The following is a 19,315-nucleotide window of genomic DNA, read 5'->3' as shown; positions in this document are numbered from 1 at the left end:
TGTGGAACTGTAGCTTTGTGTACTTTAGCTTCACGTGCACAGGCTACAAGCAAGACATCCAGAGTGTCTGGGGAAAACCAGGGTAACAGTAACACATGATAATGGAGGATATTCTGTCTATGAAAGAAGCAATAGTATCGTATTTAGACAGAACTGGTGGGCTTCAACAGCTTTTAGATGACTGCAAATCATTCAAAGGTAAGATGAACTGACTTTTGACAATTTGACAGAGAATTTTGATAATTTAGCTAACTGTTATTGTTAGCTTTACTGGCTGGCGAATAAGTTCATAGCATTCTGCGTTAATTGTGTTAACGTTACTTGTGATTTAATTCTTGGTAAATTCTTGAATCACATGAAATGTGTGAAAAGATAATACCACGCCAACGAACTTACCTGTTTTTTTTCTGGACATGCCCTGTAGAATCCCCTCAGAGGGATGCAGTGTATCGCTTCAGTTTTCATGTGAACCCCACCGACCTGATTGAACTAGATGGCAGATTAGGGGACATTGTTTTACATGACCCGCTGAGAGCCAGAGCCTTGTTTCGGTCGGTGAGTAACGTTAGCCCAGCTGGTATTCAAGGTCACATATGTTACGTGTGGTCTCACTGTTCTGACAATTCAAATGTGTCTTCTCCAATCATCCAGGTTTGCTTTTTGTCCATTAAAACACTGTCACTTTTGGACCACATTCATACGGAGAGTCAGGTAATCATTGGGGCCAATTGTATTATGTCAATGGTTATTATTGGGGTTCAGTTCTAAAATGTCAATATGAGAGCAGTTTTCTCTCTTTTCTCAGGTAAATGTTGTCTTGAAAGTATCTCACCTGCCCCCGTTTCCCAAATATCAACTGAATCTTTGCGAGTTTCCAAGGGGCTATGGGCCAATGCGACCCATGGCCATGGAAGGCCTTGTAATTGCCATGACACGGGTCACGAAATACACACAGGGGGCTCGGTTCCTTTGTTCGAATGAGGACTGTTTAGGTGCTGAAGGTATCATTCTCGACCAATGATTGAATATGAAGCTAAGACTAAGATCTATCAGAGTGGTTTTTCTCTTGAATACACTATGTAGACATGTTTGAGTAGGGGCTTCATTAATGTATTTATTTGACCTGGATCGCTCACCTTGACAGTGGCCAAGCACATGATAGATTCCCCTGATACACATTTTTCTCTTTTATACAACTTTCTTGGTCTCAGCACTGATGGATCTTGGCTCCTGTGATCTACAGGATTTCATCACATTCGAGTGCACGCCCCAGGGGCCACAGAGACGGCCACAGTCAGGAGCGGCTTCACCTGCCTCTTCTGCTCCTCGCCACTGAAAGAGGACGTCAAGTCTAGAGTGCTGGGGGGTGAGCCAGTCTGGTCCAGCACCTAGTGGACACAGCTCGTTAAATGAGCCAATCTAAGCAGGCCACATTTCAAAAGAAAGTGTGTGCACGTTAAAGCTGAAGTGTTGATTTAGGCATGAGTGGTGAGATGGAGAACAGTGGGAAATGTTCTGTTACTGTTACAGATAAGCAGCTGGTGGAACTGATACATGTTGATGCACTGGATGTGCTGGGAGTTCACCCACCTTCCTCGCTCAGATATCAGTCTGTCACCCTGTTCCTGAGAGGTATCTGTCTACAGCTGAATTTCTGTACTTGTCAATACTGGTGTTTGGGGGATGTCACTAGGTTTTAGTTTTCCATGTGAGATGCATTCAGCAGGAAGTCTTTTGTTATGGTACACTTCCCGTGCAGACAGGCTCATTGAAGTCTAGCGGCTTTACTGGTAAATGTCATTTTGAAAATCCCATTCGTTTGCTCACCACTTCAAATGCTCCAAAATTCTTGGGAGACATGAAATTCTTTTGGGTGAACACAATTAGGTAAACTACTTTGGGGTTGGAAGAAAAAGGTCTGCGATTTACTCCATATTCTTTTAAATGAACTTTTTAGACACAGCGCCTTTTAGAGACTTCAAATAAATAGAATCTGGAGCTGGCTGCCACGCAGTTGCCCCCAGTGTAATATTGAGTGTTCTTGTCCCTTCCAATAATATTGTCCAGTCAGGTCTCGTGGGGGCCTGTCTATTCTCGGTGCCAGTATTAGCATATTCTGTTGACCCAGTCTAAGAGAGGAATTCAATACATTTGGCTCCAGTTACTAAACATATATGTTAGAAAAGGTAAGGAACACTCATTAGCTAGCTGTGCACATAGTGAGATCTTTGTTCACGAAACCACGCTGTGTTTCTTTTGGCAGCCACGCTAGGTGGCATGACCGGCTGTTAAATAATCAGCGAAGAACAACTCTCCCCTGGACTGTTATTGTTTAGTTTCTTAATGATTAGATGAACTGTGCAACTCCATGAGAATCGGGCGGCTCTACAGGGTGGTGGGCATTCCGGCGCACGTCCACCAGTGGCCCACTGTCACCTGGAGCGTGGAGGCCAGCAGCGTTCATCCGTGGACGCCAGAGAGTAAGGACCCATTTTAGCATTCCTGATGACATGACATTCTCACTCTACCTCCTCTATTTTATTTATTTAGGCCAATTATTTTCTGTGCATATTGCTAAACAAGTTAATAATTCAGTATTACGGTAGTCTAAGCCAATAGTCTGTAGCCTTGCTCTGCCTGTTAGTTGCTCCCAAATCAGCTTTCACTGGTTATGCTAGGTTAACTTTGTTGTCCTTATGTTATAATATATTTCTGTTTCTTTATATTCAGAAGTGTTAGGGTAAACTTGGGATAATGGTATCAAATGAGGTTCTAGCCCTTCATTCTCATTTGTATATTACCCAGATCCCTGCAAAGTCAGTAAAAACTTCCAGGCTTTGTTTACGTCCATGGGCGGGTCTCCATGGAAGTTCTCTGCTGTGGTGACCAACTCATTCGCTGCCCAGGTGGTTCCACCAGGCCTCTACACCACCCTGAAGCTGGGTCTTCTGCTGAGCCTGGTTCATAGCGGAGACACAGACCTGGACTCACACACGTGGCTGGATGTGCTGGCACTTACCAGCGATACTCTCATCATAGACAGGTTCTGTAAACACCAACACTGAGTTTGGTAGACTGATGACTAGGTAGATAGATAGATAGATACCGTAGATAGATAGATAGATAGATAGATAGGGAGGGAGGTAGATATGTAGATAGACAGACAGACAGACAGACAGACCAGTGCTAGTAAACACTGAATGGATACCATGAATATGACAGAAACTGACTGACTTTCCATTCTAATCAGACACTGGAACACTACTAGCTTTATTATGACTTAAAGCTGTATGGATGAGCTCCTGTCATGAAGGGTGCACTTGTTTGCTTGTGTACTTCAGACTCATGACGTATAGTCTAGCCTTGGCCGCACGTGGTGTCCGCCACCACACTACAGGAGAGCTGTTTTCGTTGCTGTCGAAGGACGAGCACGGCGTTGGCACAGCAAACATCCACGCCGGCTCTGCCCTGCTGGCCACTGGAGGGGTGTGCCTACTAGGTGATCTCAGCATCTACAGAAAGGACAAGATGGATGCCCTCCAGTCAGGTACTTAAGGGCACTTAGATGCCTCCTTGTAATTTCTAAAGAAGGTAACTTGATAGTCAATGATGAATACTCAATCAGAACCCAACCTTGTTTAGTGAGGTTTATATATGATGGTGTCATAGTAAGCAGGGTTTTATGTAGTGTGATCAATTTGGAACACAATGAGTCATTATGCAAAATTGGCAGTGTAAATCAGGCCTTATGTAAAACCATTCCTTTAAGGAAATAATCACAGAATATGAACAATAGAATTAAATAGTGATACCATGAGAGGACAGACCATTGTTTATTTCTGTCTTCTGGGATAAGTATAGATCCATGATCCCTGGGTTGCTGTGGATCTATGCCACTAGCTATTTCGAGCCATTTTCCTGTTCCTGATCTTACCATAGGCCTGGAAGGCAGGGCAGTGTCCGTCTTCATTCCTGGGAAGAAGTACGGAGAGGACTCAGACCAGCAACTCTCCTTCCCCCTGCAGTGTAACTTCTGGGCGTTGGCCAACACGGCCACTACCTCAAAGAAGTCAGCCAAGAACGACACCGTAGCCTTGGGCTCAGTGGTAGGCCTGCATCGGATCCTCTCTCAGGCTACAGTATCTGTCCCGAGCACCACAGCTGGTCTTGACTAATTTTGTATTTAGATATATATTACATTTAAATGCCATTATGTTATATTCAGGAATTATAATTTTGGTTTTAACCAATTTAGCAGGAATATAATACACACAGAGAATTTTCTTGTGTAAGGTCATAGGATTATATTCACTACCGTTCAAAAGTTTGGAGTCACTTGGAAATGTCCTTTTTTTCATCATTAATGTTGTAAATGACTGTTGTGGAAAGAAATGGCTGAGTTTTAATGCAATATCTACATAATTATACAGATCCCCATTGTAAGCAACCATTCATTCAATGTTCCAAAGGCACATTCTGTTTACTAATCTGATATCATTTTAAAAGGCTGACTGAGAAAACATTGGAGAACCCCTTGTAATATAGTAAGCGCATAATGTAGTCTGAAAACTGCTGCCCTGAAAAAAAAGCAATGCAACTGATCTCAGCTGGTATTCTGTCTATAAAGGAATGGAATGGAAATGTCTAAGTGACCCCAAACCTTTGAATGGCAGTGTATGAATGTGGAGCGAGGTCATTCTCTATAAAGCAGTCTGTCATATCGTTTCTGCAGTGTGAAGCATGTATAATGTGGTGTAATGGTAATGTGGATGAGAATGTATGATATACAATACTGTATGTTGAATGCCATTTTATATAATATTAGATAGTTGCAATATGGTTATGTTGTGATAAATTTCCAACTGTGTTTCCACCGTTTGAAAAATGCTTCCTTGTCATGTCTTTCCGTTTTTGTGTCTTTCCGTTGTGCTGATCCCATTGTTGTCACTTCAACAGTCCAACAGTGAAGGATATTTTTCATGCTTGGCTTGGATGTATGGACATGATTGGACAAGAAGCCAAACAATGCTTTCAGACTGTTATGTCGAAGCACATTTCAATGACGCACCACGTCCTACTTTTCAAAAGTTAACACTTTTCAAGATGACATAGTTTGCGTTCCAGAGGCTTGCTTTCGCTCTGACCTCATGGTCCATATTTAGGAGACATTCTGATACAGGAAGTGGACACAATAGACACACTCTTCAGGAGGGGCCTAATAGCTCTCACTAATGCAAACACCCAAGGCTTAATTTAGCCACAGACAAAAGCATAGACAATCACAGTCACTTCCCCTTGAAAAAAAGTCCTGTGGTACATGAGTCCTCTAGTACACTCACAATGATGTCTGGTATGTTTTTGTGAAAGGCATAATTGGAAATTATTGATCACTACAATTCATACAGTTTTTGATGCAATGAAATCTATCTGCTCCACCCTGTAGGAGATCGGTTCAGTCCCACCTCAGGTAGCCGAGACGTTTGGCCTGATGGTTCAGTGTCGAGACCTTGGAGGAGATCAGGTCTCTCTCCCAATAACGGTGCACACTCTTAGACAAGCCATCCAGCCAGGGGAGCCTCTCTACCCAGCCTGCATGCAGTTTACCACACAAGACTACAAAGAGGTAACGTTAGACCACAGACATGTGGCAGGCAAATGGAAAAAGAATTCCTGACTTTCGATGATCCTGTTCGGCTTGACCCCTTGCATTTCCTACGGCTGCAGTGACTAATGAGCAGAAGCCACTACTGATTAAGCCTGACGTGCGTTTGGGCCGCAGTCTTCCTGTTTGAATAGGAGATCCATTGCCATAGCAGGGATCATAAATTAGGAATTAAGAGGAGGAAGCTCTTACATACTTTCCTTCCTGTTCCATTACAATTAGATTAGTAGAACCAATAACATGGCGACCGCATGCTCTTGTGTGTTTCCAGCAGCTTAACACACCATTGTTTTGAAAGCAAAGTAATACTATGTAATAACAGGGTACAGTAACCTTTGAAGACAATGAAAACATCACTGTATTCCTATCAGGGCCAGGTCCGGTCCTGAGTCTGCTCCTAGCTGGTGTACAGAATGGTACAGGTGGACAGAGATGGGAGTGGCTTTGAGCTCAGCAAAACACTTTGAGACAGTGGGCCCTCATTTTGATGACTGGCAACAGGCAAAGTGTCTTCACGAGGATCATGGAGCTGACCCACCTATTAGGATCTTGCTCATGCTCAAATTAGCAAACAGATATTGCCTGGGGATTAAATTAGCTTCGTTTAGACCTTGCACTTTGTCATTATGAGGCCTATGTCTATTGTTGAATCTTTTATACAAGGCATTACAATAAAAATGGAGTTGTATAGAGTTGAGATTGGGCTCTCAGTCCTCCTCTCTGTCATCTCCGTAGCTCCTGGCCTTTGCGCGGAGTCTACAGGTGGAGATGAGCCCACAAGCAGAGAAGATGATACATGGCTACTACATGGCCAGCCGTAGAGTTCGCTCCGACACCACGCAAGGCTCCTCTGTGTCAGTTGCCTCCATCAAACTACTGTAAGTGTTGCAGAATGGTTGCAGTGTGTTCAGTGTGTTTATTGTACTTTTATGATACAGTAGTACTTTTTAAAGACCTCTGGGCACTTTCCATAAGGTATAAAGCAGAAGTAGAATTTCAGGTCTGTAATGTATGGTATAACATTCAATATAGCAACACCCTGAATTTCTTGATACACCGCAAGACCTTAAGTGGGGACAATTGGGATGAAGAGTCACAATCTGTGGAGAGACTGCTCAAATCGGTTTGAGTATTAATTTGTGATACTTTATGTAGCCACTAGATGGGGTTGTTTTATAAGTCATCCACCAAATGTATTACTTTTTCACCCTCTCCTTTCAACTCTCATCCAAAGAAATGTCAAGTGAGGCCAATTTTTTATGTTGCCTTGCAAAATGTTTTGAAAAACCTTTCAGTGTTGTGTCAGATTATACTGAGACAGGAACCAGTTGCTTTTTGATGGCCGTTGTATATGTGTGTGAAGCCGAGCGGAGGTCAGGACGCGAGGAAGCAGTAGCAGGGTTTACTGTAACCTGAGGTTTATGAGGACTCCTAACAGTCATTCAGCTTGGCTCTCTGAATTGGCTTTGGCTTCAGGATTGCACTGGCTGAGGCACACAGTAAGCTGAGCCTAAGGAACCGGGTTATGGAGGAAGATGCCCTCATTGCTGTACTGCTCTGTGAGAACTCAATCACACTGAGGCATGGTGAGACCCAAATCATCCCCTTCCCTGAAACACACTGTAACATACATTTTGTGTGGTTTTAGGCCTAGGTCAGTGGTTCTCAAACTTTTCACAATGAGTACCACCTCAGAAAACAATTGACTAGTACCACCATTTTAACCAGCATTAAAATACAGTTCCGTAGGCCAATTGAAATATATTTCACATTGTACATATTGTTTTGCATTGATTTTTTTCCCAAGAAAGATAAAAACTAGTTTAAATTTAACAATTTTTATATCATTTGAAGTGATTATTTCGTCTTGTCTTCGTCATGTGGCGTACCACCAGTGTTACCCGTACCACAGTTTGAGAGCCACTGGTCTAGGTTAATGCAATGGTCAGGCATGTTATAGATATATGTTAGACAAGTTCATAGAAGGTTGTAGTTTATACTTAACAGGCCCTCATTTAAATGACATGCAAAGTGTACATGAACCAAAGATACAGTATTGTATGGCATGTGTGAGCATGATCAAATCAAATCAAATCGGGATTATTGGCCATGTATACTTAGGAATGTATGCAAGGAATTTGGTCTCTGCATTTATCCCATCCGTGATTAGTGAACACACACAGCACACAGTGAACAAACAGTGAGGTGAAGCACACACTAACCCGGAGCAGTGAGCTGCCTTCATACAGCGGCGCTCGGGGAGCAGTGAAGGGTTAGGTGCCTTGCTCGAGTTCTGGTTACAAGCTCGAAGCCCTAACCAGTAGGCCACGGATGCTTACCCAATGGTGTTTGAGCCTAGGATCTTGCTCATAATATTTAACCAATAAATAGTAGTGAAACTTAGTAAATAGATTTTACATAGTGATCACACTAGTTTAAGTTTGATTGCATACTTTGAGCATTGCCTGCCATTTTAATTAGGGCTGATGAAGTGTCAAGAGATTAGGGGACACTGCACTATAGTAAGATGCTACCAGGAGTATTAGCTCTGACTTGCACACATACAGTGAGGAGCACATGTATTTGATACCATGCTAAAACAGGAATATAAAATCATCATTTGACAATTGATCTTAATGCCTTAATTTAAAAAATGAGTAAAAATCAAACCGCCAAGGACACCAATTTTCTTTGTGATTGAAGAATGTATCGTAAATAGATAAATGTTTTCCTTAAATGCTAGGGGAAGGAAGTATTTGACCCCCTATGTAACCCTATGGGAATTTAACACATAGGGTTAACATAGGGGCAGGCAGATTTTTATTTTTAAAGACCAGCTATTTCATGGATCTAGGATATTATGCATCCCGATAAATTTCCCTTGGCCTTTGGAATTAAAATAGCCCCACATCATCACATACCCTTGACCATAGCTAGAGATTGGCATGGTGCTTTTTCCAGTAGGCCTATTAGCCTGTTTGATTTGCATTGAGCTCAATGAGCATCAAACAGGCTAATAGGCCTACTGCAAAAAGCACCATGCCAATCTCTCGCTATGGTGAAAGGTATGTAATGACGTGGGGCTATTTTAATTCCAACGGCCAAGGGAACTTTATCAGGATGCATAATAACCTGAATCCATGAAATAGCTGGCCTTAAAAAATAAAAATCTGCCTGCCCCAATGTTAACCCTATGTGTTAAATTCCCATAGGGTTACATTGGGGGTCAAATACTTCCTTCCCCCTAGCATTTAGGAAGAACATTTATTTATTTACGAAACATTCTTCATTCACAAAGAAAATTGGGGTAGTTAGCGGTTTTATTTTTACTCAATTTTTGAATTAAGACATTAAGATCAATTGTCAAATGATGATTTTATATTCCTCTTTTTAGTCAACTTTAGCATGGTATCAAATACATGTTCTCCTCACTGTACAGCTTGTGCTTTGCATTTTCTCCATTGCCCAGAAAATGTTTTTTTTAAATAATAATAATATTGATCATTAAATAATTATTTAATAATTAATGCAAATAATTATTACATTTATTGCATTAATAGTGTGTTTAACGTGAGTTCCCAAGTATAAAAATTAAAAAAAACCTACTCCTAATATGAGATCAGTATGATCGGTAGGCCTTGGTCTTAAAGCAGTCCACCTAGTTTGTGCGCTTATGGGCTCTCTCTGTGTATGTGTGTGTGTGTGCGCGCTATGGGAGTGCAGGGGTCTCTGCGCTTGTTATTCCACCAGACGCAGTCTTTCCCTGTGATCTCCATGACCTGGAGTCTCTGCAGAGACGGGACTTTGCCCTGGAGGAGCTGCACCAGCAGGTCCTTCAGTTCGTGTTCGCCTACGCACCCGGGGCCACCAGCTACATCACCGAGGAGTAGGTCCGGCGCTCCGCAGAAGAGAGAAGGTAGCTGGGGCACAGGATGTACTTTTTAGAGGTCATTTTTATTAGGTCAGAAAAGGAGGCCACTTTCTGACGAGGACACTGACCAGATAATAGATAGGAGGGGAAATATTTTACTGCCACAAAGATTATTTTTAAGATGGGTATTTATTGCATTTACACTACGCACTACAAATACTACAAATATTTATTTCATGTGTACATATTTTTAATTAGCAATACTAGTTATTTATTGTATCCCTAATGTATATCATATTGAAACCATTATTGTACTTAAAATCACCCCATACTTCCAGTCAAATTGAGTTTAAGAAAGAAAACTCAAATACAATTGTCAAGTCCATTACATAATAAAATGTTGAGATTGAAATTTAGAAGCAAGAACCAAAATCACAATGTTTGGAAGAAAATCACAATGACAATTATATTTGTTAAATATCTAAAGATATTTATTCAGCCTTCAGTTAATATAGACTTTCCACATACCTAACCAAATAAAGGTTTACAACATGGAAATAATAGTAATTGTAAGGTGGATTAAACACATTTAATCCAAAACATTGGAATGATTAGTATGCAAAGACTTTCTTCCTCTGACAAAAAATGCACACAAGTTTTGCACAAATGTTTTTCACAAGATGAAAATGGCAACCATGGCCAGTGTTATTTCTTGAATGGATCATCTTTACGGGGGCCAACATTTCCCAAAATCAAAGCAACCTATATGTTGGGATATAGAAGCATGCATTAGTGATCTGATCTCACAACGATTCATTTATACCAACAATTATTGGTAGCCAATTCAGTTCGTCACACTGTCACCATCCTGTTAGTCAGATGGGTAAACGGCAAAAGTGCTAATCATCATATGCAATGACTACAGATAATCAGTAAGATTAACATTCTGGGGTTAAGTATGGAAAGGCCTTCATTCCACAATTTCAAAATGCCAAAAATGTTAACTAATTTCTTATTGTGTGTGTGTGTGTCAGTTTGACAAGAAAACCATAATGTTACCTTCTGCACTCTCAGATGGAGAAGAAATTCTTCAAGATCAGGATCTGCAACACAAAAACAAAACTCTTTAGCGATTGCGTCTTTGATTGATTCCCCGGAGAGGCCATCAATGTAAACAATAGAAAGGTTCAATATCAGTTTATCACAGCATCACCATCCCAATTGTTGGTCAGATGGGTAAACGGCAAAAATGTGAAAGTCATCATAAAAACAGCAGAATTCAAACACTTAACAATACTTTCAAGCACACTTGTTTTAGGATTTGTAGATGTGACCACAATACAACTTTAAATTTCTCACACACACACACACACACACCTCATCAATACTTTGAGGAGTAATGATTCTTTATGTTCTTTTACCTTCTATCACAGTCTGCCATCACCAATAGAGAGAATGTTGCTTCTGGTCGATACCATCTAGAAGCCAAGAACAGAAATCTTTGATGAGCTGGAAGAGCTTAGTTATCAGTTTAAACCACACTAGCAAAGGTCAAGTTCAGTTTATCACAGTATCACCATCCCAGTTTTTGGTCAGATGGGTAAACGGCGAAAGTGTGGTAATCATCATTATAGAAACGGCAGAACTTTAAAATGCCATGCACATCTCGGAGTGTATGTCTGCCGTCAACATATAATTACCTTCTGCCACCATCTGCCATCTCAGATGTAAAAAAGCAGAATCTCCCCTTCTCCAAATCTGTAATATAGGAACAAAAATCTTAAGTGACAAAACCTGTAACCATACTACCACACACGGTACCAATTATACTTATTACACAAGAAAATTCTTCCATTAAAGTTACCTTCTGCACTCTCAGATGAAGTAGAAATTCCTTAAGATCAGGATCTGCATCGACAAACAAGAATCTTAAGTTGTCAAGTCTTTCCTGGGAAGGTCATCAGTGTAAACACTAGCATAGTGCCAGTTCAGTTTATCACAGTATCACCACCCCAGTTTTTGGTCAGATGGGTAAACGGCGAAGATGTGGAAAATCATCATTTTAAGAGCAGCACTTAACATACCAACAACATTTCAATTATGGATTATAGTTGTGGTCACAACAAAACCTTATATTTCAATCCATAGATATGTAACTCACATCATCATTTCTGTGTCATCTTCCATGTTCTGCAGTCACAGACGTACAGAATATATTGCTCCTGCTCCGAGTAACCTGTAGTACAGATGGGGAAAAAAAAAACCCTTAAGTGACGGGTCACTTCTTTTTGTCATCAACACAAACAAGAATAGCAAGGTTCCATATCAGCTCATCACAATATCACCACCCCAATTTTTGGTCAGATGGGTAAACGGCGTAAATGTGGTAATCATCATTATAGAAACAGCACTTAAAACATTTTTATTTATTATTACTTATGGTTTGTAGCTGTCGTCATGAGAATAGCATGACTAATGCCATGCTCATTCATATCAGGGTATGACTGCCATTAAAATCTATAATTACCTTCTGCAATCTTATGTGGAGAAGCAGAATCTCCCCTTCTCCAAGACATCTATAACAGAAGAACAATTATATCTTATAAGTGACAAACCCAGTCCTCAAATACAATAATAAAAAAAATACTACTGGACACAGTAGTACCAATTATTTTTATATGTGAGAAAACTTTTAAAATTACCTTCAGCATTCTCAAACAGAGAAGAAAATCCTTAAGATCGGCATCTGTAACCCCAAACAAACATCTATATTTGTTAACTCTTTCCTGGAGGGATCATCAGTGTAAACAGTAACATGGTGCCAGTTCAGTTTATCACAGTATCACCACCCCAGTTTTTGGTCAGATGGGTAAACGGCGAAGATGTGGAAAATCATCATTTTAAGAGCAGCACTTAACATACCAACAACATTTCAATTATGGATTATAGCTGTGGTCACAACACAACCTTATATTTCAATCCATAGATATGTGATACTCACATCATCATTTCTGTGTCATCTTCCATGTTCTGCAGTCACAGATGTACAGAATATATTGCTCCTGCTCCGAGTAACCTGTAATACAGATGGTGAAAAAAAAAAAAAAAAACCTTAAGTGACGGGTCACTTTGTCATCAACACAAACAATAATAGCAAAGTTCCATATCAGCTCATCACAATATCACCACCCCAATTTTTGGTCAGATGGGTAAACGGCGTAAATGTGAAATCATCATATTAAATTGATCACTTAACATCTTACATATTTTAACATTTAATCTCTAGTTTGGAGCTCTGATCACAGTACAACTTTAAATATCATATATATACATTGCATGGTGGAATAATGTAAAATTGTGTTATTATTTAGTCACCTTCTGTGTGTTCTGCTATCAGAGGTGAGAAGATACTGCCCTTGGTCAGGATAATCTGTAGAAGTAATGAAAGAATTGTTAAGACAAAATCACTTGTCATCACAGCAAACCGCAGTAACTTGGTACAAGTTCAGCTCATCACAATATCACCACCCCAATTTTTGGTCAGATGGGTAAACGGCGTAAATGTGAAAATCATCATTTCAAATACCACAAAATTCTAGCACTTCACAATGCTTCCAAGCACACTCGTCTTAAGATTTATAGACACACCAACACAACTTTACATTTCACACACGGCATTTAGCCTATCAGTGCTTTGAGGAGTAATGATTTGCATGTGTTTTTACCTTCTACCACAGTTTGCCACAGAGAGAATGTTGCTCCTGGTCGATGCCATCTAGAATCCAAAACAAAAATCTTTGATGTGATGGAAGAGCTCTTTAGTGATCAGTTTAAACCACACTAGCAAAGTTCAAGTTCAGTTTATCACAGTATCACCATCCCAGTTTTTGGTCAGATGGGTAAACGGCGAAAGTGTGGTAATCATCATTATAGAAACAGCACTTAAAAACATTTTTATTTATTATTACTTATGGTTTGTTGCTGTCGTCATGAGAATAGTATGACTAATGCCATGCTCATTCATATCAGTGTAGGGATCGACCGATATGTTTTTTTCAGGGCCGATACCGATACCAATTATTACCAAAAAATGAGGCCGATAACCAATATGTAAAACCGATATTTCAGTTGTCAAAAAAGGGGGTAGATAAAAGGTAAAATAAATAAATAAATAAATAAATAATAATAATAATTCAAACGCATTTCATTATGCAAATGTAGGCTCTCTTTCTTCTTTTGTTACTCTATATCAACTTGCAGTGTAGATCATGTGTAGGCTATCATATTAATCCAAGAGCTGAATTAACTACAGGGCAGTGTTTAAGGGATCTGTCAATGATGCTTTGCCATAGTGTGTCTGAGTGCACGAGAGAGGGAGAGAGGTGCACGTGTGATTATCCAAGTGTTGTACTTTAACGAAGCAGTTTTAAAATTAATAGGCTAAGCATACAATCTGTGTCCACAGTAATAATAATATAAGATACACGTTTGTGGTCCTAAAAGGCGCGGTAGTCAGCTTGGAACGAGATTTAGTCAGGTCAAATTTACTACGGCTGGCCCTGGGTGCCTGTAGTCTTTTCTGCCAGTCCTTGACGTTCGCTATCGCACTGGGACTCGTCTGTTATCAAACGTCTGTTCGGCTATCCTGCCGTTACTCCCAAACGTCACTCCCAAATTGTTAGACTTCTTAACTTGGCGTAACGTTTTCCAAATGGCGAGAGTTTGGATTACGTTTCAGTAGTTAGCCTACAGCTAGAGCCTTGATAGCCTAGGTGTCAGTCTAAGATAGGTTAACTAGTAAACATCACTAACGTAGGCCCAGCCTACATCACTCGTGAATTAGCTCAATGGAGGAAGTGAGCGCTTTACTTATGGAACCGGATCAAAGTGTTTTTGCAACTTCAGTGTAGAGATGTGATTCATTGCAACTTGAGAAATATTACCTTACTTTCGAAAGTAATGTAGGCTACCGTTGAAAACCTCCATGCGCAGTCAAAGCAAGTATCTATCTATCTATCTATCTATCTAGCCTGCCGAGAAGTCAAAACTCACATTCAGTCTTCATCCTGATTGGCTGGATTCGTCCTGACTAACAAATCAGATGGTGTAGGGGGCGGGACAGTGCTCTCAACCACAGAACGTCAAATGCAGGGAGTGAGAGGCGCTTTACAGACAAAGTAGCGCGTCTCATTCTTTATTCATTTCAATATCGGCTTATTGGTGGAAAATATGACCGATACCGATTATTATAAAAATGCTAAATATCGGCCATAATAATCGGCCCGGCCGATAATTGGTCGACTCCTAGTATGACTGCCATTAAAATCTATAATTACCTTCTGCAATCTTATGTGGAGAAGCAGAATCTCCCCTTCTCCAAGACATCTATAACAGAGGAACAATTATATCTTATAAGTGACAAACCCAGTCCTCAAATACAAAAAAAACACTACTGGACACAGTAGTACCAATTATTTTTATATGTGAGAAAACTTTTAAAATTACCTTCAGCATTCTCAAACAGAGAAGAAAATCCTTAAGATCGGCATCTGTAACCCCAAACAAACATCTATATTTGTTAACTCTTTCCTGGAGGGATCATCAGTGTAAACAGTAACATGGTACCAGTTCAGTTTATCACAGTATCACCACCCCAGTTTTTGGTCAGATGGGTAAACGGCGAAGATGTGGAAAATCATCATTTTAAGAGCAGCACTTAACATACCAACAACATTTCAATTATGGATTATAGCTGTGGTCACAACACAAGCTTATATTTCAATCCATAGATATGTGATACTCACATCATCATTTCTCTGTCATCTTCCATGTTCTGCAGTCACACATGTACAGAAGCTCCTGCACAAGGTAACCTGTAATACAACAAACAAATCTTAAGGGACGAGTTTTTTTTGTCATCAGCACAAACCACAGTAAAAAGGTTCAATATCAGTTTATCACAGTATCACCACCCCAATTTTTTGGTCAGATGGGTAAACGGCGAAGATGTGAGAGTCATCATATTTAAAAACAACAGAATTTCAAACACTTTACAATACTTTCAAGCACACTTGTTTTAAGATTTGTAGATGTGGCCACCACGCAACTTAAAATTTCACGCACACATTTAGCTCATCAGTGCTTTGAGGAGTAATGATTCTTATGTGTTCTTTTACCCTTTGCCACAGTCTGCCATCACCGATAGAGAGAATGTTGCTCCTGGTCGATGCCATCTAAAAATCCAAGAACAGAAATCTTTGGTGTGATGGAAGAGCTCTTTAATGATCAGTTTAAACCACCCTAGCAAAGTTCAAGTTCAGTTTATCACAGTATCACCATCCCAGTTTTTGGTCAGATGGGTAAACGGCGAAAATGTGGTAATCATTATTATACACACAGCACTTAACATATTTATTTATTATTCATGTTGTCATGACCACTTTAAATGCCATGCAGATCCATATCAGAGTGTACGACTGCCATCAACATCTATAATTACCTTCTGCCGGCACCTGTAATCTCAGATGTAGAAAAGCAGAATCTCAACTTCTCAGAATCATCTGTAATATATGAACACAAATAAGTGACAAATCTCTTCCTTAATGTAAAAAAAAATACTACTTTAGTAGTACCAATTGTTTGTATATGCTTCATTTAGTTACATCTGATGGAAAACCACAATTTATTCTCATTTCCTCGGTCAGATCATCATGTTGCGGTTGGGGTATGAGTTTTTCTTACTACTCTCTATTGACTCAACAAGAAAAATGGCACAAATTAATTAGCGGCGTCTCATGTTTTAAGTATTGACTTTTCACCACTTCTAGATAAGCTGCACTGAAGAAACAGCCAATAGGTCTTTGGTTTGATTGGACAACTATGACAAATGCACTGATGGTCAAAGGTCACATGTTCCACAGCTTGGGAGCAGCCCTGTGCTCAAGCCATCACAATGGCCTCCGTAGGGCTCAGGCAACTCAAGGTCAGGACCTTTACCAAGACTGCTGCCCCTCAGAGGGCACCAAAGTCGAGATCTTCCCCTACAGAAGCACGTTAGGCGGGGGTAGTCCCTTAGCGGTGCAGACACACACAGGGGACCTCCAAGACCTGGCCAGAGTGAGGGACACTCCTAACAATGTCAGCCTAAATGGCAAAGGGCCCATTTATTCTTAGAAGAGGGATACTGAGCTGCCAGTATGATTTATGGCTGGTCCAGTTGGGACATTTAGACCTTCAGCTGAGCAGATCATAATTTTACTTTGATTGTTAATTGCCAAGTGTTAAGTGGCTTCGTGCGAATCGCCATTACAAGGTAGTCCTTCACTATGAGGTCCATCCAGTAAGAAACACATCTAAGGCGACTGAAATGCTAGATGTGTTTCCAGAGAACATCTACCTAATGTAAAATATGATATCAATAACTATTGTACATTTTCAGATTAACACATCTTGAGTATTTACCCTGACCACTTCCCATTCCTCTCTACGGGTGTCGAGGGATACTAGGAATACCATGTGGCTATTTGCCCGACACGTGGCCAAGCGTTAATGGTGGAACAGTTTAGATTGAGTAAGTAAAATAACATCTCTACTTGAACGAAGATAAATCACAGAACGTTACATACCGTAGTAGACTAATATTCGACAAATCTTTACCATGCTACTATACTGATGATAGAAGGCAAAGCAACCAGGCCCAGTTACTAACGTTTGCTCGCTAGCAAATAGTTTCTTGGTATTGTGATAGTGCACGGCAACTTGCTCTTTAAGTTAACTTTCCTTACTAACAGTTATGGAACTAAATGCAATTGCTCAGTAGTTCATTGCTATCCATCATAATTAATATTAATTACACAGATTAGCTAACGTTAAATGGACTGGTGAGCATATAACATGCTAACGTTAGCCAATTAACTTTAGAATGGCTAACATAGAATCCATTAGATTTAATCATTTTAACTCAAAACATGATATATCATTAACTACTAAATAAGGAAAGGTGCTTTGAAATGCTCAAATTACCTGCCAGGTTGAACGCAAAACCATGCAATCTCTGCAACAGTTGTAGGCTGCGCACTGTGACTGCAGCTGGCCCCATGCTTGCCAGCATGCTTCCGCTGAGAAGAGGACTAACGTTGGGCGCATGCGCGGAATATAAAAGAAACATTGACGCATAGTGTGTAACAAAACTGCTACATAATAAAACGTAGGCTAGCTAGCAAACATTATGGAGAACAAGCATAGCAGAGCATGGCAGATATATCATTCCAGCAACCACCCAACAGATAGTCAGTGAAATAAAATTAAATTTAGGAAACGTATCTATAAAGTTGAAATAGGCTGTAATTAAATTTAAATCAAATTAAAAAGTCAACAAATTCTCTCTCTCACTCACACACACACACACACACACACACACACACAGACACATGCGCACACACATAATGTATTATATAGGCCTAATTTAAACAGGCCTACTACTATTGGCAAAGTAATTTTGTTTCAAAATATTGATTTCTTAAGAAATACTGCTGTTTAACTCGTTCATAATGGTGCACAGTCACTTTAAGCATTGTGTCCACACGTTTAGTTCTCATGACATTTTTGCTAGCTCCACCACTGATCTATAAAGAATACCTATATTCTTTATAGATCAGTGAGCTCCACTCATATAGTCTATGTCTATTGCTAGGCCTCGCAGTTTATAAATGGTCAGTAGTGGGAACTATAGTTACTGTTACCTTCATGGTTTGCATGCCTGTTATCATCTCTATGTAACATGCTGTTTTCACATTGACATTGCAAACGTTCTAAAAAAGCCATTTGCAATAGGCTAGAGCTAACCATAAAGTCGTTTATCACAGGGAAGAAATAGCGAGCAACCTTATGATAACCAAATGAAATGCTCTGCGGGCCAGATTACATGGCGGGCCATAGTTTGCCCACCTTTGGCATTTTAAGAAAGCTTCTAGGCCTATCACTGGCGAGGCCTACGAAACAATCTGATCCAATATAGGCCTACATTCTGAAGAGAATTGTATATCCTTTAATACTTCAAAGTTAGGACATGTTTTTTAAGATATGCTGTATAGGCCTAATCATACCTTTTTTGAGGAAATACGAAATACAATGAATACTCAACAGGACCCACCAAATTGAATTTCAAATCAACAAATATGGATAACAACAGTAGTCATTTTTGGCAGTGCTAAGCTCAGATGACAACTTGAAAATAAATAGATTTTTTTTCTTTTGTTTTACCACCGATATTGCATTATTGTCCCGTCAACTTTTATACTTTATCTAGTATGTAAACCTGGATTTGTCAATGCTTTGAGCTTTTTCAAAGGCACATTTTAGGGGTTTATCATGACTGTCCACTAAAAAGGTCACATAGCCTAGGCCTACCTGCACACAATACTAAAATCAAGCACAAACGGCACGTTGTTACATTTACATCCATATTTACATTTTATTTATCGACATTATCATTCATTCAGATTTTGACAGAAAGTGGGAAAACAACGAAGCACACCTGAAGACGCATCAGTAATGAAATGATTGACGTGTTTGTTATGTTTTGTCTTCAAAATTTAAATAGCCTATACGGTACATGTTGTTTGTTGGTTTAACTTCATTTCACCAAAGTTCATAATCCACGAAAACATTTGCAATCACTCTCGTGAAAAAAGAACGAGAAAGAAAGAGACGTCTACTTCTATTGAGCGCCTCTGACACTCCACTTCACATGACGAATGTTAAGTTATTCACACATGCATTTA

The 19,315-nt window shown here is 39.9% G+C and overlaps 1 protein-coding gene and 1 long non-coding RNA gene across 3 annotated transcripts; one reads left to right on the top strand and one right to left on the bottom strand.

Moving 5' to 3' along the window:
• Positions 1 to 58: 58 nt before the first annotated feature.
• mcmdc2 (minichromosome maintenance domain containing 2) lies at positions 59 to 9,930 on the top strand. The gene is made up of 14 exons (XM_062521537.1): positions 59 to 198; positions 425 to 555; positions 652 to 711; positions 806 to 1,001; positions 1,244 to 1,366; positions 1,531 to 1,632; positions 2,352 to 2,480; positions 2,806 to 3,043; positions 3,342 to 3,547; positions 3,940 to 4,106; positions 5,444 to 5,623; positions 6,398 to 6,540; positions 7,139 to 7,248; positions 9,386 to 9,930. The coding sequence occupies exons 1-14, from the start codon at positions 96 to 98 to the stop codon at positions 9,550 to 9,552; spliced, it is 2,055 nt and encodes a 684-aa protein (XP_062377521.1). The 5' UTR covers positions 59 to 95; the 3' UTR covers positions 9,553 to 9,930.
• Positions 9,931 to 10,024: 94 nt separating this feature from the next.
• Positions 10,025 to 17,640, bottom strand: LOC134066261 (uncharacterized). Of its 2 annotated transcripts, XR_009936401.1 has the most exons (17): positions 17,556 to 17,640; positions 16,033 to 16,093; positions 15,710 to 15,766; positions 15,338 to 15,406; positions 15,039 to 15,082; positions 14,870 to 14,918; positions 13,259 to 13,308; positions 12,909 to 12,963; positions 12,535 to 12,609; positions 12,236 to 12,279; positions 12,061 to 12,109; positions 11,695 to 11,769; positions 11,398 to 11,441; positions 11,234 to 11,291; positions 10,955 to 11,011; positions 10,593 to 10,636; positions 10,027 to 10,295 (listed from the first exon to the last, which is right to left on the bottom strand). It is a non-coding gene; the product is annotated as an uncharacterized LOC134066261 (long non-coding RNA). The 2 variants fall into 2 exon arrangements; XR_009936402.1 differs by lacking the exon at positions 12,061 to 12,109 and having other exon boundaries at positions 10,025 to 10,295.
• Positions 17,641 to 19,315: the final 1,675 nt, after the last annotated feature.

The sequence above is a fragment of the Sardina pilchardus genome, chromosome 19 (assembly GCF_963854185.1).
Source record: "Sardina pilchardus chromosome 19, fSarPil1.1, whole genome shotgun sequence".
Taxonomy (NCBI): Eukaryota; Metazoa; Chordata; class Actinopteri; order Clupeiformes; family Clupeidae; genus Sardina; species Sardina pilchardus.
The sequence above is the reverse complement of the archived record's forward strand: the minus strand, read 5'-3'. Positions and strand labels throughout refer to the sequence as shown.

Coding starts and splice junctions, on each gene's coding strand:
- mcmdc2 (XM_062521537.1), top strand. CDS start 96: ATGATAATGGAGGATATTCTGTCTATGAAAGAAGCAATAGTATCGTAT. Junction 712..805: donor ACATTCATACGGAGAGTCAG/GTAATCATTGGG, acceptor CTCTTTTCTCAG/GTAAATGTTGTCTTGAAAGT. Junction 5,624..6,397: donor CCACACAAGACTACAAAGAG/GTAACGTTAGAC, acceptor TCATCTCCGTAG/CTCCTGGCCTTTGCGCGGAG.